Raw genomic sequence first — 26,909 nt, 5'->3', positions numbered from 1 at the left:
GCAGCCTATGCTCCGCAGCGGAATTTTACGCATCGTCTAAACGAACACTGCTAAATTAAAGTGGAAGTCAATGGAGAAACGGCTCCGCTGCGGATTAACGCTGCGGAGTGTCCGCAGCGGAATTTAAGTGAAATTCCGCCACGTGTGAACCCAGCCTTATGCTGAGTCTATTTTCTGTTCGCTGACTATCTTAATTTGTATTTCCGGCCAGTACCTATAATAAAATTAGTATCAAACGATCCAAGGTTCAACAAACACGATCTGAAAAACCAGAGCATTATAATAGTGCTCTGGTTTTGTAAAAAAAAACAACAAGTGGATCGCTGATACTCAGAGCCAATTCACCATGTTACACAAAGTAACGAAAACACACTCCACCCATGTTCACTACATGGGTTAAAGTTTCCACCTGCGGAATTAATTATCAATCAATGTCAGCCTATGCTGACTCTGGAACAGTAGTTTGCTTTGTATATCAAGCAGACACAGCATTGGGGGCACTCATATCCTTTTTGCCATGATTAAGAGCAACACGTTTGCTCGAAACGCGTAGGCCAAGGTCATCCAGCCCGCTTTATATATACACCTTGAGACTGCGTCTCCGTGCAACTTTTAACCATTTTTTCAATAAAATTGGGAACAATTTTCCTTTTTAATCAAACACAGCGCTGGATTTTTTCTTTCTTTTTCCTGATATACCCACCGCTGGCCGTAGCGGGGATCCGTGCGAGGTGTCTGGAGACGCAACTACTGGTGAGCTGGAGGTTTCCTCCTTTCTTTACCGCAATCCCACTGGTTACTGTGAAGTTTCATCTGTAACATACAATAGACACTCGTTTTGTATGGAGCGGGCTCAGACCGTGAGCCCGCTCAATACTTCCCCTACCCGGCTATGACGTATCCATACGTCAAATGGAATGGGTTAAAGAGGATCTGTCACTAGTTTAGTAATGTCTCCCAGCTAATCTAATAGGCGCTGTCACACTGATAATGCTAGTGAAAATTGTGTCCTAAAATGTTTATTATTTTAAAAGTTATGAGCTTTTTTCAAAAAAAGGGAAAGGAGCCTATACTTGACAAGTGGGTGTCAACACCAGCGATTCTCCTGAGGTGGAGCTACCGCACATCCTCTGACGCTGTCCTATCAGAATAAAGCTGCTTTACACAGTATGAGAGACTGAGGCTGGAAGGAAGGGGATTACTTAAAACAGCCATATCTCGGGCTGTGGATCACCACAGTACTTCTGGTGTCATATGAAAAAAGAGATTCTGAACCTGTTGCTGGGCAGGGAAGGGGGAGAAGCTGTATGACTATTGGACGGTGTCATACAGAAAACATTACACCGCCCAGAGTGAAAAGAAAGCGTCACCTCCTATTCAGCTTTTAGAGCCACATTAGCATATTTAGAAAAATGCTCATAACTTTGCAAATAATAAACTATTTGAAAAACAATCACACTGAAGTTATAATCATCATAGCGCCTACGATTAGTTAGGAGATAGGGAACTGATGACAGAGTCCCTTTAAGATACAATTCTCTTCTGGCTGTTCGGCTCCATAGCAGTCACAGGATCTGCCATGGTTATAGATCAGCACTTGGATTTTCCTTGTCCGTGATAGACATTTATACTTTTTATAGATACCCGTGAACAATGTATTGGAATATTTGCAACCAGATGACACATTCTGGATTCAATAAATCTCATGTACACCAGTGTGTGTGTAAGGTTGCTACCTATTAAAAATGTAAATGCAAGTATTTCTATTTTTCTCAAACATTTTTGGTTGCAACCCTCAGAACTCTACTGGATTCCTGGGGAGCTTGTGCAATCTCACCACACAGACCTGCAGTGTAAAGTATGGAGAATGGACAGGGCAACCATTCTAGCTGTGTTTTAGACTTTTTTTATTTTTATTTTTTTTAGACTTTCTTTGCAGCTTAGATAAGCTGCAGTCCCTGATCATACAATAGATGTGCCCTATTGGGGAAGGGCTAATAAGCAGCCGACACTGCTGAAAATAAATAGCAGGCAAATATCACCCAGGAGTAGTGGTTTAAATGTCATTCTTTATGTTTCAACTGGAATTCCACTTTAATGTTTAATGGACTTTGAATTACTGTTCTGGATTCTCTCCAATTCAATTACGAAACATTTTATAATTGGAAATGTTTTCCTGTAATATGAAACTTAATGGCTACATTTTCCTATGAAAGATGTTTCTAATTGCTCTATTTACACGAAAAGGACACCACTTTGTGTTCCATAAAAGCATTCGTTTACCCATATGTCATTGTAGCCAGTCACTGCATACGCTGCTTATTTACTCTTAGGCCTCATTCACACGGCAGTGTTTCCCGGCCGGGTGCCGGCCGTTCATAAATCGGCCGGCACCCGGCTGCATTAGGAATAATAGACCCCTAATGGGGCTATTCACACGACCGATTTTTTAACGGTCGGAAAAACCGGCCGTCAAAAAATAGGACATGCTCTATCTTCACCCGGGTACCCGGCCGCCCGGCTCCCATAGAAGTCTATGGGGCCGGGTAATACACGGCCATCACCGAGATGTGTCCCGAGTGATGGCCGGGTTTTCCGGAGCTTGCGCTCTATCTCCTCATCCTCACAGCGCAGAGTGCATGTGAGGAGGAGGAGTTGATGCCATTCTGACGAATGGCATCGCTGCACACTGTGTGGCAGGGCCGGGGTGTACAGCAGGTGGAAGGGAGCGCTGCGCTGGCTCCCTTCCCCTGCTTGAAAAGCACCCTGGCCCGGCGACACCTTCGATGGCGCCGCTAGCAGCTGCTGCTGCTGCGGCTGCTACTACTGTAGCGACGCCACTATAGCAGAGCAGGGAGGTATCTCCCCGCTCTGCTATGTGCTAGCCGCACTTTAGCTCCTTGAAGGAGCGGAATCCCCGTGTTTTCGGGGATTCCGCTCCTGGACAGAGCGCTTGATGTCTCTGTCCATATCTGGGCAGTGACATCAGGGGAAACTCCTGAAGCGGAATCCCCGAACACATGGGGATTCCCCTTCAGGAGTTGCCACTGATGTCACTGTCCGGATCTGCCCGGCCCGGCACGGATGCAAAACTTAATGCAAACCGGCCGGGCAAAATGGCCGATTTTACCGGCCGACACTCGGGCTCGGGAACGACCCGGTCGTGTGAATCCCGCCTTATCATTTAAATCCCTTTTGTTTGTTTTTTAATGTCTCTTGGGCTACACCTCTTAATGACCAGCTAAATGATTTTCTGCATTGTTTTTTTAGTTTCTTTTTTATCCTGTTCATGTCTCACGCTAAATAACCTGTTAAATAAGTATTGGCAATAAAATTTATTCTAAGCTAAATTTTATTGGACTTTTTATTTTTTATTTTATTATCCCATGAAGGGATAATTTTCTAATAACTTTTTTTATTTGTACTGTATTGGAGATATGGGAGAAATCCTCCAGCTCACCTGACACTTGGCATGTGTGTCGTGGACATCGCACGGAATCTCGTGTCGGCACACGATGGGTAAAGACAGGCAAGGCAGGGGGTTGAATCCAGCGATGTAGAAGATAAAATGGAAACGTTCCAAGTTTACTAAGTATCGAAGTTAAAACAGGGTCCAGATAGAAGGAATCCTGGTGTGCAGATAGGAGAGTGTATCAGTCCAGTCTTGGGGCCTACGCGTTTCAGACGTTGTGAACGTCCTTAATCATGGCTTAAAATAGCCATGATTAAGGACGTGCACAACGTATGAAACGCGTAGGCCCCAAGACTGGACTGATACACTCTCCTATCTGCACACCAGGATTCCTTCTATCTGGACCCTGTTTTAACTTCGATACTTAGTAAACTTGGAACGTTTCCATTTTATCTTCTACATCGCTGGATTCAACCCCCTGCCTTGCCTGTCTGTACTGTATTGGCCTACTCCTGTATGCTAATACATTACACTGTGTCATTATATGACACAGACGGGCTGTTTACAGAATAGACAACCCTGGGGTCCTTTCTATGTTCCCAGGGCTGACTGCAGATGGTTCTACAAATCCCTGATCGAAGAGGGGCATCTCCTTTGATCATGACAGCGACAATTAAAGTGTTAGGCCCCATTCACATCGCGTTTGTGCTATCCGCCGGGCGTATACGTTTTTAAACACTAAAAAAAGTATTGAAACGTATAGCTCGGCATATAAGTAGACTATAATGGGTCAAACGTCGACCAAAATAGCATCCGTTTGGTCTATGTTTCTCATGGTTTACTGCTACGCTATTCTGTACTTCAAAAAGACGTATGCACGACGTAACGTGTTTTTTTTAGCATTGATCTCAATGGACGAAATATGCAAACATAATGCTATACGTTTTTATCCGTTTACATACAGTAAATCTATCCTTTTTTTTTTCTTCTATCAGTGTTCACTTAAAAAAAAAACGCATCATTTTTTTTTAGGTAGAAAACGGACAGAGACTTATACCGACGTATGAGTGTACGCTAAACGTACATGCTATAAAAAAAAAACAGACGTAAACAGAAAATGGTACATGTTTGTATACGTTTTCAATGGTCCACGTTTTTTTTAAAAAAAACTTATACGCCCGTCGGATAGCACAAACGCAATGTGAATGGGGCCTTAAACTGCTGTATTCAGGAGGCATCTCTAAGTACAGGAGCTGTAACTAACTGCTCCTGCTTAGAAAATGAACGCTCACTGGAACGCCCGCTGTCCCGACAGTGGGTGGTTGGGGGTTAACCAAGTCACCCATTAACATTAACTGATATAAAATTAAAATAAAAAGAATTGAATGTTAACTTGGGGAAAAAAACATTAAGACACAGGACCTACATTTCCCCATATGACCTTGGCGGCACCCATGACAACAGGAAGACCAAGGTGCCTTCTTCATTTGGAATTTTATTACGTGTAAAATGATCCCAATCGATTTAACAACATAATCCTTCAATCTACTATAGTCTAAATTTACACTGGCGTTACTATACATTTGCCTCTCTTCCGTCAGAGGAAGAGAGGATTAAAACATTAAACGGAAAGCAATGGTTCCGTTAGAATTACCATTGATTTCAATGGTAATTATTTTGTTTCAGTTGCTTAGTTTGTCTATGTTCGCTAGGTTTCTGTTTTTTCACGAAAACAAAAGTTCTGCAGACTGCACTTTTGCTTCCGTCAAAAAAAAATACAGAAGTGTGGCACAGCAGGTACACAATCTTGGGGTGGTCATACATACCTGGATTGCAGAGACCATTAAAAAAAAATTTTTTAAATACATTTTTGTAATTATTTATTTCATTGTAAGATTAATTTCAAATAAAATATATAAGGCAACATCTAACTACATAAGTTTACGCTTGACTTTGCATGTTCAATTTACTGATCAAATTTGCAGATCATGTGACATTTGTTGCATAACCGAAAAAACTTAATTATTTTAATAAATGTGCCTCACTGTCTACAAATGAAGGTTTATCACACATCTGTGATTCTGCTTCATGTATTTAGCTGTACAGCCTTATGTGAGTATTATGACTGCAGACAGGTACAGCTTGCAGCCCCACAATCTTTCTTCCTCATACTTGACTTATGCAGCCATGATATTTCTGTTCAGCCTCTTATGGTGACTAGGCAACTTTATCTCGTTCCATTGCATTCTGGGATATAGTTTGACAGCTGAGCTGCATGTCTTGTTGCTGAGAAATAAATGGCGCAGATGCAAAGACAAAACTTCTGTGATCCTTTTGTTTAGACCTTCTCATAGTTTGTATGCAAACACTGCCTTTTGCTGCTAATGTTTCCGGCGTAGCCACCCTTTGGAACGAAGTGTTTGTAGTAACTGGTATTGCCAGTTTACAGTTTAAATATTTCTGAGCATTACGCGGGATTCACATGACCAGGTCCCGCCCGAGCCCGAGTGTTGGCCGGTAAAATCGGCCATTTTGCCCGGCCGGTTTGCATAAAGTTTTGCATCCGTTCCGAGCCGGGCAGATCTGGACAGTGACATCAGCGGCAACTCCTGAAGGGGAATCCCCATGTGTTCGGGGATTCCGCTTCAGGAGTTTCCCCTGATGTCACTGCCCAGATATGGACAGAGACATCAAGCGCTCTGTCCAGAAGCGGAATCCCCGAACACACGGGGATTCCGCTCCTTCAGGGAGCTAATGTGGGGCTAGCACATAGCAGAGCGGGGAGATACCTCCCTGCTCTGCTATAGTGGCGTCGCTACAGTAGTAGCAGCCGCAGCAGCAGCAGGTGCTGCTGCTAGCGGCGCCATGGAAAGTGTCGCCGGGCCAGGGCGCTTTTAACAAGCAAGGTAAGGGAGCCAGCGCAGCGCTCCCTCCACCTGCTGTACACCCCGGCCCTGCCACACAAGTGTACAGAGTAGCCATTCGTCCGAATGGCATCAACTCCTCCTCCTCACATGCACTCTGCGCTGTGAGGAGGAGGAGATAGAGCGCAAGCCAGGGAAAACCCGGCCATCACTCGGGACACATTCCGGTGATGGCCGTGTATTACCCGGCCCCATAGACTTCTATGGGAGCCGGGCGGCCGGGTAGCCGGCCGAAAATAGAGCATGTCCTATTTTTTGACGGTCGGTTTTCCCGGCCGTCAAAAAATCGGTCGTGTGAATAGCCCCATTAGGGGTCTATTATTCCTAATGCAGCCGGGTGCCGGCCGATTTATGAACGGCCGGCACCCGGACGGGAAACCCTGTCGTGTGAATGAGGCCTTAGAAGATGGAAAGCCTCTTCTTTTATGAGGGCGAACCGGATCCGTGCAGCGCATCAAGGAGTTCAGCATAAACGTAAAAGAAGACTTTTTTTGCCCCTCAGATCTAGGGCTTATTCACACGAACGTATAATACGACGGCCGTTAAAACAATGGCCATCACACGGACGCATGTATTTCAATGGGGCCGTTCACACAGCCGTTGTTTCAACGGACCGTGAGAAGAGTCCGTTGAAAAATAGAACATGTCCTATTTTCTTCAGTTTTTCACGGATCCCTCGATAGACTCAAGTCTATGGGGATCTGTCAAAATGGGACCCACATGGGTGCAACTCGGACATGAAAACAGCTGTTTTTCACGTCCAATTTTGCACTTGTTCGTGTGAATCTGGCTTTACTCCTGGTAGAGCTAAAAACCTGCACTTTGTGAACAAGGCCTAAGCAGAAGATTATTAGCTTAGCGATCCAGATATGAAAAGTTAGTTAATAGAAGTAATAATAAACTGTGAGGAAGCTGTAATACTATGCCTATGCATTTATAGGGCTGGGGACAGGGGTTCTTCTATCTTATATTTATAGTCATACCTCCCAAGTTTCAAGTATCGCAAGGAGGGAGAACCGATGTAGGGCGGCAAATATAATTTTTTTCCTTTAAAGTTACACCTCTAATCACGTCTAATCCCCGCCCATACACACCAGGTTCAGCCCATAAAGTATCATGCTCCCATAGTGTCTCCCACACAGAATAATGCCCCCATAGCTGCCACCATAGAATATAATGCCCCCATAGCTGCCATCATACAGTATAAAGCCCCCCCTTAGCTGCCATCATACAGTATAATTCCCCATAGCTTCCCCCACACAGTATGATGCCCTTAGCTGCCCCTAGTGCCAGTGCCCACATAGTGCCACACCCCTTGTAGATACCGCTACCCTCCCTGTAGATAGCAACATTGGGGCTCCCTATAGGAGCAGAATCCCGAGCCAGAGCATTGGCCATGCTCTGGCAGGGGATTCCGCTCCAGGATTTGCCCCTGACATCACTCACTGTCCATATATGGATAGTAACGCCAGGGGCTTCTCCAGGAGCAGAATCCCCGGCAACGCTCTAGCAGGGAATTCCGCTCCTGGGGGAGCCACTGACCTAACTGTCCATATATGGACAGTGACGTCAAGGACTTCCCCGGGCTCAGCGCTTAAAGTAGCGCTGTGCCCGGGGAGTCCTCGACGAGTGTAGCTTCTCCCTCTGCTCTTCCGCTCCGTACTAATGCTGAAACAGGGAGCTGACGGCTCCCTGCTTCAGCATTGTATTTAACTGTATCTGTGTCCTGAGAATGCAGATACATTTGACACCGGGACATACCACCGGCCATCCGGGACAGCGGGGCGCCGCCTGGAATCCGGGACTATCCCGCTGAATCCGGGGCGGTTGGGAGGTATGTTTATAGCAAACTAAACTCATCACACCCAGTTAAGCTAGACTTTATGTATGGCTGGGAAAGTGGCCTTGGAGTCACACAGTGCAGCACTCCTGCTATTGTGTTGGAGGCAATGATTAGCAAAAGTAGTTAGCAGTTGACTAATGAAATCTTCTCTTAAAGTCCTCCATAGAACTTATATGGTTTCACCTAGAATTCACCAATTTTACCCTGAAGTATCCCCTTTCTGTTTTAGAGGATGCAAAGCGGCAGGAACTACTTTCTATATGGGGTTGTGCTGTCCGAAAGTAAAATGCTTTTGGGAGTCTATAAGACGTCTCCTTAATCAGGTATTTTCAGTTGATGTTCTTACGACTGCAACGGCTTTTCTGCTGGGAGATAAACCACCTGGTTTCTCATATGCCTCCTACAAAATGTTACAATATATTCTCATGGCTGCTAGAATACATATTGGTACCGAATGGGGAACCCCTGTCCTTCATGTCTTGAGGGGAGCAACATATATAATGCTCTATGAAACAAATTAACGCGACTTGCTTACACTAGAGATCACTACGACAAAGTATGGATGCCATAAATTGCTAGTGTTCAGACTCCTAGTCTTACCTAGTACCTACAACTTTATAGGTTACCGCTGGATACCCCACACTGGGAAGGTTGTGGGGAGGGAAGTAGCAGAATAATGGGCAGAGTAGAGAAAATATAATTAGGGGTCATATTGTTTCGAATGTGACACTTGTCTTGAAGGGGTTATCCAGTCCCTAAAAATTGATGGCTTATCCTCTGGATAGGCCATTAACCCCTTAGTGACCACTAATACGCCTTTTTACGTCGGTCACTAATGGGCTTTAGGCTAGGCTGACGCCTTTTCACGTCAGCCTAGTCTAAGTCCTGCACGGGTCTCCCGTGCAGGCAGGAGCCGGGGCTCTGCTGTCTGATGACAGCTGAGCTCCTGCTCCAACGCCCGCGATCGAAGTTTACTTCGATCGCGGCCGTTTAACCCGTTAAATGCCGCCGTCAATAGCGACCGCGGCATTTAACTTTGTTTACAGAGGGAGTGCGCTCCCTCTGTCACCCATCGGCGGCCCGCGAATGCAATCGCGGGTCTCCGATGGGGTGTCATGGCAGCCGGGGGCTTGATAAAAGCCCCCAGGTCTGCCCTGGACATATTCCTGTTAGGACGCGCCGGAGGCACGTCCTAACAGATTGCCTGTCAGATTTACACTGACAGGCAATAATGCTCTGGTATACGAAGTATACCAGAGCATTATAGCAGCGATCGGAATATCGCACAGTAAAGTCCCCTAGTGGGAATAATAAAATCAGTTATCAAAGTGAAATAAATATTATTAATAAAAAGTACAGTAAAAAAATAAATAAAACCATTTTTTTCCATAAAAAGTGGTTTTATTTAGTAAAAGTGTAAAAAAATAAAAAAAAGTACACATATGTGGTATCGCCGCGACCGTAATGACTCCATTAATAAAGTTAATATGTAATTTAAACCGCAAAGTGAACACCGTAAAAAAAAACGCAAAAAACCATGGCGAAATTGCAATTTTTTTCCATTGCCCCCCAAAAAAGTCATAATAAAAATGAATCAATAAGTCTCATGCACCCCAAAACAGTACCATTCAAAACTACGTCTTGTCCCGCAGAAAACAAGCCCAAAAAATCACTACATTGATGGAAAAATAAAAAAATTACGGCTCTTGGAAAGCGACGATGCAAAAGCAAATCATTTTAGTTCAAAAGTGTTTTTATTGTGCAAAAGTCGTAAAACATAAAAAAACCTCTACATATGTGGTATCGCCGTAATCGTACCGACCCATAGAATAAAGGTAACATGTTATTTACGTCGCATAGTGAACGGCGTCAATTTAAAAACGCATAGAACAATGGCGGAATTTCTGTTTTTTTTTATAATCCCCCCAAAAAGGTTAATAAAAGTTAATATAAAAATTATATGTACCCAAAAATGGTGCCATTAAAAAGCACAACTAATCCCGCAAAAAACAAGTCCTCATACAGCTATGTAGACGAAAAAATAAGAACGTTATAGCTCTTTGAATGCGACTATAGAAAAACGAATAAAATAGCTTGGTCATTAAGGCCTAAAATGGGCTGGTCACTAAGGGGTTAACATCTGATCGGTTGGGGTCCGACTGCCGAGACCCCAGCCAATCAGCTGTTTTGAAGGAGACGCAGCGCTTGTACTTCATTCCAGTTACTGCTCAAACTGCACAGCAGCTGTATGTCGGTTGACAGTATTACTACCTTCTCCCAGTGAATGGGAGAAGGCTGTAATACTATGAACCTCCGCTACAAGCATTTTGGCGATTCACAGTGTGAGCAGTGAGGGAAATTAAAGAGGCTCTGTCACCAGATTATAAGTGCCCTATCTCCTACATAATCTGATTGGCGCTGTAATGTAGATAACAGCAGTGGTTTTTATTTTGAAAAACGATCATTTTTGAGCAAGTTATGAGCTAGTTTAGATTTATGCTAATGAGTTTCTCAATGGACAACTGGGCGTGTTTTTACTTTTTACCAACTGGGTGTTGTACAGAGGAGTGTATGCGTCTGACCAATCAGTGACTAATCAGTGTCCTACACTTCTCATTGTTCCAGCCCAGCATGATCCACAGCACAGTGTGATTGTGCAGTGAAAGAAGTAAACACGCCCAGTTGCTAAAAACCGAATACACGCCCAGTTGGAAATAAGAGAAAACACGCCCAGTTGTCCATTAGAAAGGCTCATTTGCATAAATATAAAATTGCTCAAAAAACAAAAACGTTACTGTTATCTACATTGCAGCGCCGATCACATGCAATAGGAGATAGGGATTTGATAATCTGGTGACAGAGCCTCCTTAAGGGAAAGCAGCGCTCGTTTGAGCGCTGCACCCCCTTCAAAACAGCTGACTGGCAGGGGTCATGGCAGTCGGACCCCGACCGATCAAATATTGATGGCCTATCCTGAGGAAAGGCCATCCATTTTTAGGGACTGGACAACCCCTTTAAGTATGCTGTTTTTTCTTGTCTTAAGTGTTTATTTTTTTCTATCCTACACTTGATAAATCAATAGTTCTTGTATTCACGTATATATCATACATTATAGCAAACACTCTTTGCAATTTTGTTAACATACCTTTCAATAAATTAACATTTGTAACTAAGATGTCGTTATGTTGACCTTACTGTACGTGCATAGTGACATTACCACTAAACTTTATTTTGCTACTTCCTGATAAAACATGAATATACTGTGGGAGGACAGGACGTCAAGTCTAGCATCTGACCTACATTTCTTGCATACTAGGAGCCCTCATTCCGGGTTTCGTAGTATTGCTCTGATGTGGCACATATATATACGCTGAACGACCTGTGCTACGTTCACTTTGTAGATCTTCAGGAAATGTTTTTTCAGAACAAAGTAGATTTAGCAACTGCAAAGTGTGATGCAGAAAAGTTTTATACAGACCTAATCATCCAGAAACTCATCATTATGATCTATTTGCATCATTGTGCAGATGTTAGTATTCGAGCACTTGGGTAACTAGTAAAACAAAACAATGTTTTGATTTCATAAGAATTTCATTTCTGAACAGGTCGTCCCTGCCTCTACAGCATTGGGGAGTGGAATCCTTACTTTAGCTTAATGGGGCTTGCAGAAATCCACGCACATGCGGTAGAAACCACTCCATTTACATTTATGGATTGGATTTTTTAGTCAGAGATTTCTGCTGCGTATCTGCCACTTGTAAACATACCTTTAAAGTGGGCATGAGGCCTTAGGCATATGTTACCTTTTGCACAACATTATGCTTGTTGTCATCAGACACATCTCTAACAGGTCCATTGAGCTCCCATAATGCATAGGGAAAGTTGGCTTTATCTACACGAGAATACCGAGCAGTGCGTGGTGAAAGAGTACCTATCAGAATGGAAACCGTGCAAACCTTAAACGTACAGGGACTGCTGGGAGATTTCTGCTCGGAAGCATGGATGATTATAATTTCTGCTCTGAACTTTAAGGGTATGTGCACACACAAAATAAAAAACGTCTCAAAATACGGAGCGGTTTTCCCTTTAAAACAGCTCAGTATTTTCAGACGTTTTTTATTCAAAGTCGCGTTTTTCACTGCGTTTTTAACGGCCATTTTTGGAGCTGTTTTTCTATAGAGTCTATGAAAAACGGCTCCAAAAAACGGCTAAAGAAGTGACATGCACTTCTTTTTAGCAGCCGTTTTTTTAATTAAAAAAACGCCCTGTCGGAACAGAACGCTGCTTTTCCCATTGAAGTCAATGGACAGATGTTTGGAGGCGTTCTGCTTCCGATTTTTCAGCCGTTTTTCGGCCCAAAAAATGGCTGAAAACACTACATGTGCACTTCACATACCTTAATACAGACTGTTACTCTGGATCAGTACAAGATAAATAAAGTATTTGCAAAGTTGCTCAACTTCCTATGAAGAATTCATACACAAGGGGAAATCTGATTTTATATTTTCAGGTATTTTTATATTTGAAGTAAATTCTCTTTTATATAATTATTTAAAGGGAATGTGTCGCTAGAAATGTTTTTTCGGAAGCCGCGACCGGAAGTAGTCATCTTACTGTCCGGCCGCGGCTTCTGGTCCACATGAAAATGGCGCCAGATGTCGCTCTGCCGAAGACCTTCCTTTTGGACTGTGTGGGAGCGGCGCATGCGTCGTTTCCACACAGACGGCGTACGCTATAGTGAATGGAATGGCTCCCGTTCGCATTCACTATGGGGATGTATGTGCCGTATTCCATCTCTGTATGTGTTGTTAATCGACACATACAGTGATGACAAAAAAAATGGCAGCCCCCATAGTGAAGTAAAAGTAAGAAAAAAGTACAACACAAAAACACAAATAAAATGTATTTTAATAACATACTAAAAGCAAATTTATCTAAAAAAAATATTTTCGCGACGCCTTCCCTTTAAAGGGGATGATAAATCTAAAATCTATCTTATATCCAAATGCTGTGCAGTTGACTACAAACTTTTGTTGTCCGTAAGTAGCCATTTCATACATCGCCACCTAACCCAAAATGTGTGACTGGAGCCTAAATTTTTGCGTTGTTTTCAATTATGGTCTATGAAACTTTAAATTACTTTCCTGCTTCTAAGGTCTACAGTTTTAAGTTCACCTCAGGATAAATATATTAATACTGTGTATCGCCAGTTCGGAGAACCTCGACTTACATTTAGGGTATGTTCACAAGTCTTAACAAATTACGTCTGAAATTACGAAGCTGTTTTCAGGCGAAAACAGCTCCTGAATTTCAGACGTTTTTGCAAGTGCAGGCGCTTTTCACGGCGTCCATTACGGACGTAATTGGAGCTGTTTTTCAATGGAGTCAATGAAAAACGGCTCCAATTACGTCCCAAGAACTGTCCTGCACGTCTTTTTTACGCGCCGTCTTTTGACAGCGACGCGTAAAATTACAGGTCGTCGGCACAGTACATCATAAAACCCATTGAAAGTAATGGACAGATGTTTGTCGGCGTAATGGAGCCGTTTTTTCAGACGTAATTCGGGGCGTAAAACGCCAGAATTACGTCTGAAACTTGGTCGTGTGAACATACCCTTACTGTACACTCACGCGTGTGAATCATATTTCCAGCCCTTTATAGATTTAAACTAGCCATAGACATTAGATATATCTGTAGGCTGAACGATCACTTCCATTTGCCCCATTAACCTGCACATTTAACTCGCCTATGTATGCGAGGGGGAAAGGCAGTTACTAACTCCAGAGGAAACAAAGGATGTGACGGATAAAAAATGTAACTTACTAAATTTCTCCCCCTCCCAACAAGAGGTGGTTCTATCTTGAGTCCCTTCATAGATATTAAATGTTTGTCAGCCCCACTGGCTGGCCAGATTTACTTGTCCAAGCTTTCTATTTTAGTTTTAATGGCGCTCAAGAAGCTAAACTCTTAGGCCTCATGCACACGACCGTAGTGTTTTTCTGGTCCGCAAATTCCAGGACCGTGTTCCGTGAAATGTCCTCCGCAGTTCATCCGTATGTAATCCGCAGTTCATCCGTATGTAATCCGCAAAATGCTGATAAAAAAAAAAAGCCTAGGTAAAACAGGATGACGACAGAACTCATTCCCGGTCGTCGCCTAGCAACACTTCCGCAAATCCGCAAACTGCGGTTGACACACGGAGGTGTACCCGCATTTTCCACGGGCCCATTGACTTCTATGGGCATGTCCGCATCGAATTTGCGGGCCGTAATAAGACATGTCCTGAGTTTGTGCGGCACGGATTTGCGGACATGCGGGGACCCGTGAAAACACGGATAGTGTGTATGGGCCCATAGAAATGAATGGGTCCGCAATTCTCCCGTGGATTTTCGGGGGAATTGCGGACGCAAAAACACGTTTGTGTGCATGGGGCCTTAAGCAGGGGTTGACAGACTTCTTTGGTATGAGCGTCACTTGTCAAGTCTGAGCCAAGTGATCTGCCAACAACAATCAAAGCGCATAGCAAGGTTTAAAGGCTATGTACACCTTTGAAATCTTAGTTTGTTTGTTTGTTTGATTGTTTTTTTGTGTTTAAATAAAAATGTGTATCAGTGTGTTTGCAACCTTCTAAATACTTTTTGTTAAATTATTTTTACATTTTGAGATACAGCTGATTTGTATCCTGTATACAGAGCAGCTGTATCATGCGCTGAGACCCGAATCTGTCAGGTACTGCCGCTGTCATGCTTCCGAATTTTTCTTTAGGCACCCATACTGCCATAGCAGCCATCGCCATCCAGCGATTGCATTGCAGGGGGCATGATGATCTGTTAGAGGGTTTTGCCCCCCTCTTTAAGGATTTAAATGCCGCGGTCGCTATTGACCACGGCATTTAATGGGTTAAACGAGCAGGATCGCGCTCGAACGCGATCCCACTCGTTACTGTGAAGTGTCGGTTATAACATACTGCAGACACCCGTATTGTACGGAGCGGGCTCAGACCGTGAGCCCTCTCCATACTTCCCCTACCCGACTGTGACGTATCCATACGTCAAATGGAATGGGTTAAAGAGGATCTGTCACTAGTTTAGTAATGTCTCCTAGCTAATCTAATAGGCGCTGTCACACTGATAATGCTAGTGAAAATTGTGTCCTAAAATGTTTATTATTTTAAAAGTTATGAGCTTTTTTCAAAAAAAGGGAAAGGAGCCTATACTTGACAAGTGGGTGTCAACACCAGCGATTCTCCTGAGGTGGAGCTACCGCACATCCTCTGACGCTGTCCTATCAGAATAAAGCTGCTTTACACAGTATGAGAGACTGAGGCTGAAAGGAAGGGGATTACTTAAAACAGCCATATCTCGGGCTGTGGACCACCACAGTACTTCTGGTGTCATATGAAAAAGGAGATTCTGAACCTGTTGCTGGGCAGGGAAGGGGGAGAAGCTGTATGACTATTGGACGGTGTCATACAGAAAACATTACACCGCCCAGAGTGAAAAGAAAGCGTCACCTCCTATTCAGCTTTTAGAGCCACATTAGCATATTTAGAAAAATGCTCATAACTTTGCAAATAATAAACTATTTGAAAAACAATCACTGTAGTTATATCAGTTATCATAGCGCCTATTAGATTAGTTAGGAGATGGAACTGATGACAGAGTCCCTTTAAGATACATTTCTCTTCTGGCTGTTTGGCTCCATAGGATTCACTGGTGTAATAGATGAGTAAAATATAACATTTATTTATAACTCTCTAAAAACAGGGGTACAATCACCACTGTGAAAAAGCCCCACCGTGTGTATAAAAACGTATTAAATAATAAACACTGAGTTCTAATTCAATTGTGAACCTCCTATAGCTCAGTGTTCAACAAGAATATCAATACGGAATCGGCATTTGAAAAATGGGCATAACAATAGTCTTGACCCTAATTCACACTAGAGTCCGTGATAACCGCACCGGAAGCTCCTAGTGTTGAGGTATACAAACAATGCTAGTGTTCCCAATGCTAAAAAATTCCTATTCACAACCGACCCTACGCGTTTCAATACTCATCATCAGGGGTCTGTAGCTTGGTCACTCTGGCCGGGATGCCAGCGATATTTAGTTCAGCAGCAGGTATTCTGCTGTACTCCACGGAAGCATGCTCGCATAGATGTCAGCGGCATGATGACAGAGTCCCTTTAAGATACATTTCTCTTCTGGCTGTTCGGCTCCATAGCAATCACAGGATCTGCCATGGTTATAGATCAGCACTTGGATTTTCTTTGTCCGTGATAGACATTTCTACTTTTTATAGATACCCGTGAACAATGTAATGGAATATTTGCGACCTGATGACACATTCTGGATTCAATAAATCTCATGTACACCAGTGTGTGTGTAAGGTCGCTACCTATTAAAAATGTAAATGCAAGTATTTCTATTTTTCTCAAACATTTTTGGATGCAACCCTCAGAACTCTACTGGCAAAAATATATAAGGCAACATCTGACTACATAATTTTACGCTTGACTATGCATGTTCAATTTACTGATCAAATTTGCAGATCATGTGACATTTGTCGCATAACCGAAAAAACTTATTATTTTAATAAATGTGCCTCACGGTCTACAAATGAAGGTTTATCACACATCTGTGATTCTGCTTCATGTATTTAGCTGTACAGCCTTATGTGAGTATTATGACTGCAGACAGGTACAGCTTGCAGCCCCACAATCTTTCTTCCTCATACTTGACTTATGCAGCCATGATATCTCTGTTCAGCCTCTTATGGTGACTAGGCAACTTTATCTCGTTGTTCCATTGCATTCTGGGATATAGTTTGACAGCTGAGCTGCATGTCTTGTAGCTGAGAAATAAATGGCACAGATCCAAAGACAAAACTTCTGTGATCCTTTTGTTTAGACCTTCTCATAGTTTGTATGCAAACACTGCCTTTTGCTAATGTTTCTGGTGTAGCCACCCTTTGGAACGAAGTGTTTGTAGTAACTGGTATTGCTAGTTTACAGTTTAAATATTTCTGAGCATTAGAAGATGGAAAGCCTCTACTTTTATGAGGGCGAACCGGATCCGTGCAGCGCCTCCAGCCTCCAAGAGTTCAGCATAAACATTGTAAAATAATTTTTATTTTATTTTTTTCTCCCTCAGATCTAGGGCTTATTCACACAAACGTAGAATACGTCCGTGTGACGGCTGTTAACATGGACGCATGTATTTCATTGGGGCCGTTCACACGGCCGTTGTTTCAACGGTCCGTGAGTAGGGTCCGCTGAAAAATAGAACATGTCCTATTTTCTTCCGTTTTTCACGGATCCCTCGATAGACTCAAGTCTACGGGGATCTGTGAAAACGGGACCCGCACGGGTGCATCTCGGACATAGAAAACAGCTGTTTTTCACATCCAAGTTTGCACTCGTTCGCGTAAATCTGGCTTTAGCCCTGGTAGAGATAAAAACCTGCACTGTGTGAACAAGGCCTAAGCAGAACATTATTCGCTTAGCGATCCAGATATGGAAAGTTAGTAAATAGTAGTAATAATAAACTGGGAGGAAGCTGTAATACTGTGCCTATGCCTTTATAGGGCTGGGGATAGGTATTTTTCTATCTTATATTTATAGCCATACCTCCCAACTTTCAAGTATCGCAAGGAGGGAGAACCGATGTAGGACGGCAAATATTTTTTTCCTTTAAAGTCACGCCTCTAATCACGTCCAATCCCCACCCATGCACACCAGGTTCAGCCCATAAAGTATCATGCTCCCATAGAGTCTCCCACACAGTATAATGCCCCCATAGCTGCCACCATACGGTATAATGCCCGCATAGCTGCCACCATACGGTATAATGCCCCCATAGCTGCCATCATACAGTATAATGCCCTTGTTAGCTGCCATCATACAGTATAATGCCCCCTTATCTGCCATCATACAGTATAATGCCCCCCTTAGCTGCCATCATACAGTATAATTCCCCATAGCTTCACACACACAGTATAACTCCCCATATCTTCCCGCACACAGTATAATGCCCTTAGCTGCTCCTAGTGCCAGTGCCCACATAGCGCCATTGGGGCTCCCTGTAGGAGCAGAATCCCCAGCCAGAGCATCGGCCATTCTCTGGCAGGGGATTCCGCCCCAGGAGTTACCCCTGATGTCACTGTCCATATATGGATAGTAACGCCAGGGGCTTCTCCAGGAGCAGAATCCCCGGTCAGCGCATCGGCAACTCTCTGGCCAGGGATTCGGCTCCTGGAGGAGCCACTGACCTCACTGTCCATATATGGACAGTGACGTCAGGGTTTCCTGCTAGGAGCAGAATCCCCGGCCAGAGCGTCGGCAACGCTCTAGCAGGGGATTCCGCTTCTGGAGGAGCCACTGACCTCACTGTCCATAAAGGAACAGTGACGTCAAGGACTTCCCCGGGCTCAGCGCTTGAAGTAGCGCTGTGCCTGGGGAGTCCTCGACGAGTGGAGCAGCTCCCTCTGCTCCTCCGCTCTGTACTAATGCTGAAGCAGGGAGCTAACAGCTCCCTGCTTCAGCATTGGAATTAACTGTATCTGCATCCTGAGAACGCAGATAGATTTAACACCGGGACATACCATCGGCCATCCGGGACAGCAGGGCGCCGCATGTAATCCAGGACTGTCCCGTTGAATCCGGGGCGGTTGGGAGGTATGTTTATAGCAAACTAAACTCATCCCACCCAGTTAAGCTAGACTTTATGGATGGCTCGGAAAGTGACCTTGGAGTCACACAGTGCAGCACTCCTGCTATTGTGTTGGAGGCAATGATTAGCAAAGGTAGTTAGCAGGTGACTAACAAAATCTTCTCTTAAAGTCCTCCATAGAACTTATATGGTTTCAGCTAGAATTCACCAGTTTTACCCTGAAGTATCCCCTTTCTGTCTTGGAGGATGTAAAGTTTCAGAAATTACTTTCTATATGTGGTTGTGCTGTCCGAAAGTAAAATGCTTTTGGGAGTCTATAAAACGTCTCCTTAATCAGGTATTTTCAGTTGATGTTCTTACGACTGCAACTGCTTTTCTGCTGGGAGATAAACCACCTGGTTTCTCATATGCCTCCAACAAAATGTTACAGTATATTCTCATGGTCATGGCTGCTTGAATACATATTGGTAATGAATGGGGAACCCCTGTCCTTCATATCTTGAGGGCAGCAACATATATAATGCTCTATGTAAAAAATTAACGCGACTTGCTTACACTAGAGATCACTATGACAAAGTATGAATTCCATAAATTGCTAGTGTTCAGACTCCTAGTCTTACCTAGTACCTACAACTTTATAGGTTTCGGCTTGATACCCCACACTGTTTTCTTTAAGGGGGAGGGACAAGATGGGAAGGTTGTGGGGAGGGAAGTAGCAGAATAATTGGCAGAGTAGATAAAATATCATTAGGGGTCATATTGTTTAGAATGTGACACTTGTTTTGAAGGTGTTATCCAGTCCCTAAAGATTGATGGCTTATCCTCAGGATAGGCCATTAATATCTAATCGGTCGGGGTCCAACTGCCGAGACCCCAGCCAATCAGCTGTTTTGAAGGAGCCGCAGCGCTCGTACTTCATTCCAGTTACTGCTCAAACTGCACAGCAGCAGTATGGAGGTTCACAGTATTACAACCTTCTCCCAGGGAATGTACGAGCGCTGCACCCCCTTCAAAACAGCTGATTGGCGAGGGTCCTGGTAGTCGGACCCCGATCGATCAAATATTGATGGCTCATCCTGAGGAAGGGCCATCAATTTTTAGGGACTGGACCACCCCTTTAAGTATGCTGGTTTTTCTTGTCTTAGAGGCTCTGTCTCCAGTTTATAACTGCCCTATCTTCTACCTAATCTAATAGGCGCTTTGATGTAGATAAGTAATGTGGTGTTTTTTTTTATTTGTTTTAAAAAACGTTTATTTTTTGACAAAGTTATGAGCATTTTAAGTGTTATGCAAATGTGTTCTTAATGCCCAAGTAGGCAAGTAGTATCCAAGTAGGTACTCGTGAGATCACGCTGTGCTGCGGATTAAGCTGGATATGAATGAAAAGTGTATGACGCTGATTGGTCAGCATCATACACTTCTCTTTACTACGCCCACGTGGTGAAAAGTAAAAAAAACACCCACTTGGGCATTAAGAACACATTTGCATAACACTTAAAATGCTCATAACTTTGTCAAAAATAAAAGTTGATTTTTAAAAAAAAACAACAAAACACTACATTACTTATCTACATTAAAGCGCATATTAGATTAGGTAGAAGATAGGGCAATTATAAACTAGTGACAGACCCTCTTTAAGTGTTTGTTTCTTTTTTTTCTATCCTACACTTGATAAATCAATAGTTCTTGTATTCACGTATATATCATAAATTATAGCAAACACTCTTTGCAATTTTGTTAACATACCTTTCAATAAATTAACATTTGTAACTAAGATGTCGTTATGTTGACCTTACTGTACGTGCATAGTGACATTACCACTAAACTTTCTTTTGCTACTTCCTGATAAAACATGAATATACTGTGGGAGGACAGGACGTCAAGTCTAGCATCTGACCTACATTTCTTGCATACTAGGAGCCCTCATTCCGGGTTTCGTAGTATTGCTCTGATGTGGCACATATATATACGCTGAACGACCTGTGCTACGTTCACTTTGTAGATCTTCAGGAAATGTTTTTTCAGAACAAAGTAGATTTAGCAGCTGCAAAGTGTGATGCAGAAAAGTTTTATACAGACCTAATCATCCAGAAATTCATCATTACCATTTATTTGCATCATTGTGCAGATGTTAGTATTCGAGCACTTGGGTAACAAGTAAAACAAAACAATGTTTTGCTTTCATAAGAATTTCATTTCTGAACAGGTCGTCCCTGCCTCTACAGCATTGGGGAGTGGAATCCTTACTTTAGCTTAATGGGGCTTGCAGAAATCCACGCACATGCGGTAGAAACCACTCCATTTACATTTATGGATTGGATTTTTTAGTCATAGAGATTTCTGCTGCGTATCTGCCACTTGTAAACATACCTTTAAAGTGGGCATGAGGCCTTAGGCATATGTTACCTTTTGCACAACATTATGCTTGTTGTCATCAGGCACATCCCTAACAGGTCCATTGAGCTCCCATAATGCATAGGGAAAGTTGGCTTTATCTACATGAGAATACCGAGCAGTGCGTGGTGAAAGAGTACCTATCAGAATGGAAACCGTGCAAACCTTAAACGTGCAGGGACTGCTGGGAGATTTCTGCTCGGAAGCATGGATGATTATAATTTCTGCTCTGAACTTTAAGGGTATGTGCACACACAAAATAAAAAACGTCTCAAAATACGGAGCTGTTTTCAAGGGAAAACCGCTCCTGATTTTCAGACGTTTTTTATTCAAAGTCGTGTTTTTTGCTGCGTTTTTAACAGCTGTTTTTATATAAAGTCTATGAAAAACGGCTCCAAAAACGGCTGAAGAAGTGACATGCACTTCTTTATAGCGGCCGTTTTAAAAAAAAAAAACAACGCCCCGTCGTAACAGAACGCTGCTTTTCCCATTGAAGTCAATGGACAGATGTTTGGAGGCGTTCTGCTTCCGATTTTTCAGCCGTTTTTGGCCCAAAAACCGGCTGAAAACACTACGTGTGCACTTCACATACCTTAATACAGACTGTTACTCAGGATCAGTACAAGATAAGTAAAGTATTTACAAAGTTGCTCAACTTCCTATGAAGAATTCATACACAAGGGGAATTCTGATTTTATATTTTCAGGTATTTTTATATTTTAAGTAAATTCTCTTTTATATAATTATTTAAAGGGGATGCTAAATCTAAAATCTATCTTATATCCAAATGCTGTGCAGTTGACTACAAACTTTTGTTGTCCGTAAGTAGCCATTTCATACATCGCGACCTAACCCAAAATGTGTGACTGGAGCCTAAATTTTTGGGTTGTTTTCAATTATAGTCTATGAAACTTTAAATTACTTTCCTGCTCCTAAGGTCTACAGTTTTAAGTTCACCTCAGGATAAGTATATTAATACTGTGTATCGCCAGTTCGGAGAACCTCGACTTACATTTACTGTACACTCCTGCGTGTGAATCATATTTCCAGCCCTTTATAGATTTAAACTAGCCATAAACATTAGATATCTGTAGGCTGAACGATCACTTCCATTTGCCCCATTAACCTGCATATTTAACTCGCCTATGTATTAAAGGGGGAAAGGCAGCTACCAACTCCAGAGGAAACAGAGGATGTGACGGATAAAAAATGTAACTTACTAAATTTCTCTCCCTCCCAACAAGAGGTGGTTCTATCTGGAGTCCCTTCATAGACATTAACTGTTTGTCAGCCCCACTGGCTGGCCAGATTTACTTGTCCAAACTTTCTATTTTAGTTTTAATGGTGCTCAAGAAGCTAAACTCTTAAGCAGGGGTTGACAGACTTCTTTGGTATGAGCGTCACTTGTCAAGTCTGAGCCAAGTGATCTGCCAACAACAATCAAAGCGCATAGCAAGGTTTAAAGGCTATGTACACCTTTGAAATCTTAGTTTGTTTGTTTTTTTGTGTTTGAATAAAAATGTGTATCAGTGTGTTTGCAAGTTTCTAAATACTCTTTATTAAAAATTATTTTTATATTTTGAGATACAGCTATATACAGAGCAGCTGTATCATGCGCGGAGACCCTAATCTGTCAGGTCAGTGGCACTGCCGCTGACACGCTGCAGAATTTTTCCACATGTAAATTGACCTGCAGTGCGGATTTTAAGATCCTCAGCATGTCCATTTATCTTGTTTTTTTTATTTCCAAATTGTATGGTTTCCGCATCAAAATGTAAAATCCACACCTAAAAATGCAATATTAAGTGCAGATTTTACCTGTGGCATTATCTGCAGTTTTGATGCAGATTTTCTGCATCAAATTCTATAATGTGTGCATAAAATCTAAAACCGCCATCTGCATTTATTTATTTTTCTCTTGCTAAAAAGAAGGGTTAATTTCCCTAACCTGTTTGTGAGCTGCCCTGCCAAGAGACTTAGAAACACTTAAACAAGAAAATACAGGATCCATATTTGCTGATACATCTAATCCAAAAATCAGTTGAGCATATAATTATAGAAAAAGCTTGGAATCCAGATTAAAAAATTAGATGCACACAATCCTTTTGCATAGGACTGTATATTAATATATATGCAGAAGTTTGGGGACACCTTGTCAAATTACATGTTCGGTTGATTTCTTCTGCAAGAAAAAAAAATATGACCTGTTTCTGCAAATTTAAATTCCTCATTACTGGTTAGAATTATCATGGTGAGGGGGAAAAAAAAGAAACCGTACATTTGGCATGAGCAAAAGTTTCTAGCTGATTTAATAGTGTTATTCCCTATCAGAGCATAGGGATGTCGTAGAGGGGGCGGTCCCGCTTCCATTAAAGGGTTATATCCACAGTATATGCCATAAATGTCTGTTAGATGCGAGCATAGCTCTGGGACCAATGCCGACAGTATATCAAGAACAAGGGTTACACGGCCCCATCTCATCTGGTGAGTCGGCTGGGACCAGCATTTATGTCAGACATTTATGGCATATCCTGTGGATATGCCATAAATGTCTAAGATGGCCTTTAAGGCCTTTTAACACGGGCCAATCAGGAAAATGAGCGCCTGCACCAACTCTAGTTACCGTTCATTGACCTGAAAAAAAGGGCAGCGATCAGCCAACGAACAAATGCTCTTTCGTCGGTGATCACATCATTTATGCCGCCATAAAATGGTTGTTTCTCGGTAGCACATCTCCCTGTGTAAACAGGGGATGTGCTGCCAACAAGATGCTAAATGTATGGGGACAAATGACCGTATTAAATGGACCAAACGAGCACCGATCAATGCTCGTTACCCCTCCTTCTCATCCAGCTATACGCTGCATGATGTACTTAGGCTGGTCATAGAGTTTAGATATCTATCGGCCCACAGCTATTCCTCCCGACTCCCCCATAAACATGCACGCTTAGCTCAGCTGAGCATGCCTGTGTTCTCGGGTAGAAGGCTTATATAAAAACAAACAAAAGAATCGGGTATGTTAAAATTCAACATACCCGACCCTGCTCTTCCCTGCCGTCAGAGTTGGAACGCTACCATACACATTAGATGGTCTGCTAGTCCCGCTGAAATCTAATGTGTATGGCCGCCTTTAAGTGGTGCTGTGTCTGGTACAAACGTAAAGGGCCCATTCAAGTTAACAGGTCTGAGCTCAGGATTAGCTGTAGTACCAGACACAGGTGCGGCCCCTGGTGGTGGGGTGGGGGGTCCCAGAGGTCAGACCTTGATAATCTATCCTAAGGATTAGTAATCAAAATAACTTCCTAAAAAACCCTTTAGTTTAAGACTATCCTTTAATATTAATTGTAAAGCGCTGCGGAATATGTTGGTGTTACATAACGATTATTATATTGTAATATACAGGTATATGTCTGCAACTGTGTGAAATAAAAATTAATCCACTGTGTTTATCTCTCCTTCCAGACATCAACAGTTCAGAACAATCGTCCTGCGCAGTTTATAAAAGATGACTATGAGAAAATGGGGACACTTTTTGGTGAAATCAACAAAATTCTACTTGACACTGGCTTCTCCCGGATGTACTTTGGTGAAAGGACTGTGGAACCCGTGCTACTGTTGTTTTTTGGAGTCATGCTTTGGTTCCTTGGCTTACAAGCTCTAGGACTGGTGTCTATACTCTGCCTTGTAATTATTCACATACAGTCATGACATGTGGCAGCAGATTGTTTTATGTAATAATATATTTTAAAAAAAATAGACCTTTCATCTTAAAGAAAATGGCACAAACAATATTTTAAATACAGAGAACTGTCTATGTTAACCTATTATTATGTAAATGTTTTGCATTGCATTGAACAATTAAAACCTGTTTTAAATAAAATGATGATACAATTTTCTGTAAATTTTTAAAATGTCAAATATGACATAATGCCCTATTACTTTTAGTATGGCATTGGGCCACTGGCTGTGATGGATCATTCTGTGGTAAATGGCACACTAATATGTGTTTACTCACTCGAAGGCCTGCTTCACACGGCCGTGTTTGGTCCGTGAGATACAAACTGCATGTCGGCCGTATTTCCCAGGCCAGACACCGTTCAGGGAGCCGGACTCTTAGCATCATAGTTATCTATGCTGCAGTGAGTCACTGCCTCCCCACAGGACTACTGTCCCGTACTGAAAATATGATTACAGTATGGGACAGTAGTCCCGTGGGAAGGCAATGACTCACAGCAGCATGGATGACTGATGCTAGGAGTCCGGCTCCCTGAATTGAGTTTGATCCGGGAAATACGGCCAAAATATGGGCCGTATCTCACGGACCAAACACGGCCGTGTGTAGCAGGCCTTACTGAACAGCAACTAACTGTATTTTATTTATCATAATGATCAGATTGAAACGGACTGTTACATTTCCACATTGGATCAGATCACTACAATAGTAGCAGTAAGCGGTTATTGGAAAAAAAAATCTTCATTATTCGTAATAGCAGAATAGGATAGGAATGATATTTTTTTTCATGTTTCCATCCTAGTAAAATAATTCTCATTCACATTCTCCTTCTGCACTTTTTTTCCTAATACGATCAAGGTTGGGGATTTTTGCATATACAGATGTTGCAGACCTTAGTTAGTTAGTTAGTATCCTACAGTAATATGGCTTTGATAGCTTGTGGTGAGGGCAATAACACAGGACTGATATAGACATTGCCCACTATCTGCTGCTATATAACAATCAGTCACTATGCTCCCCCTGTATCTGATAACAGTGAATATTATATTAACTATTACCACACACATTGGTCAGTGGGCACAGAAGATCACCAACAACTCTTGCCAGGCTGCCTATGAAGTTGTCTTTAACCAAGAAAACAAATATAGTCTTATATGGTCATGTATGGGATTATAAACTGTTTCGTTATCCTGTCCTATACAGCAAATGTAAGAAACCTTTCCTGGCCATTATCCTTTTATTGTAGTTCAAATCAATTACCACCAAAATATCTCACCAATCCCATTATACTTTAAGATACACATTAGATAGTGGATCCCACTAACAGTAATGGGCATGAGGGCATCCTGACTGTCTCCCAAAGGTAGATGTCTGGGAAACCGAGGTTCCGACAAGCTAGATCCTTTGTTTTCCCAGGCGATAAGCTGCCTTTAGATATGTCTGGCAGCTGCTTGTCTCCCCTTGCCCAATAATGTCATTACTGCCAGCTTCAGACCAACGAGCGGACCTTTTATGTATGCCACCATCCTGAATATGACTTTAAACATTTAAAATCAAAAGGGAGACATGGCCAGGAAATCACAAGACGATCGAATAGTAAGGGTATGTTCACACACAGTGTTTTCAGACGTAATTTGGGCGTTTTACGCCGCGAATTACGCCTGAAAAAACGGCTCCATTAGGCCTACAAAGATATGCCCATTGCTTGCAATGGGTTTTACGGTGTTCTGTTCCCACGAGGCTTACTTTTACTCGTCGCTGTCAAAATACGGCGCGTAAAAAGACACCCGCGAAAAAGAAGTGCATGTCACTTCTTGAGACATTTTTGGAGGCGTTTTTCATTGACTCCATTGAAAAACAGCTTCAAATAACGGCCGTAAAATATGTCGCGAAAAGCACGAGTTCCTAGAAAAACGTCTGAAAATCAGGA

The 26,909-nt window shown here is 42.6% G+C and overlaps 1 protein-coding gene across 1 annotated transcript in view; it reads left to right on the top strand.

Moving 5' to 3' along the window:
- FAM241A (family with sequence similarity 241 member A) overlaps positions 1–25,254 on the top strand; it is a 53,542-nt gene extending 28,288 nt beyond the window's left edge. Inside the window, exon 2 of the mRNA XM_075849725.1 lies at positions 24,709–25,254. Within this exon, the coding sequence (XP_075705840.1) occupies positions 24,709–24,954 (246 nt within the window). The 3' untranslated portion in view covers positions 24,955–25,254. The remainder of the gene's footprint in view (positions 1–24,708) is intronic.
- The last annotated feature ends 1,655 nt before the right edge of the window (positions 25,255–26,909 follow it).

This window comes from Rhinoderma darwinii, chromosome 1 (genome assembly GCF_050947455.1).
Source record: "Rhinoderma darwinii isolate aRhiDar2 chromosome 1, aRhiDar2.hap1, whole genome shotgun sequence".
NCBI classification, from domain to species: Eukaryota; Metazoa; Chordata; class Amphibia; order Anura; family Rhinodermatidae; genus Rhinoderma; species Rhinoderma darwinii.
The sequence above is the reverse complement of the archived record's forward strand: the minus strand, read 5'-3'. Positions and strand labels throughout refer to the sequence as shown.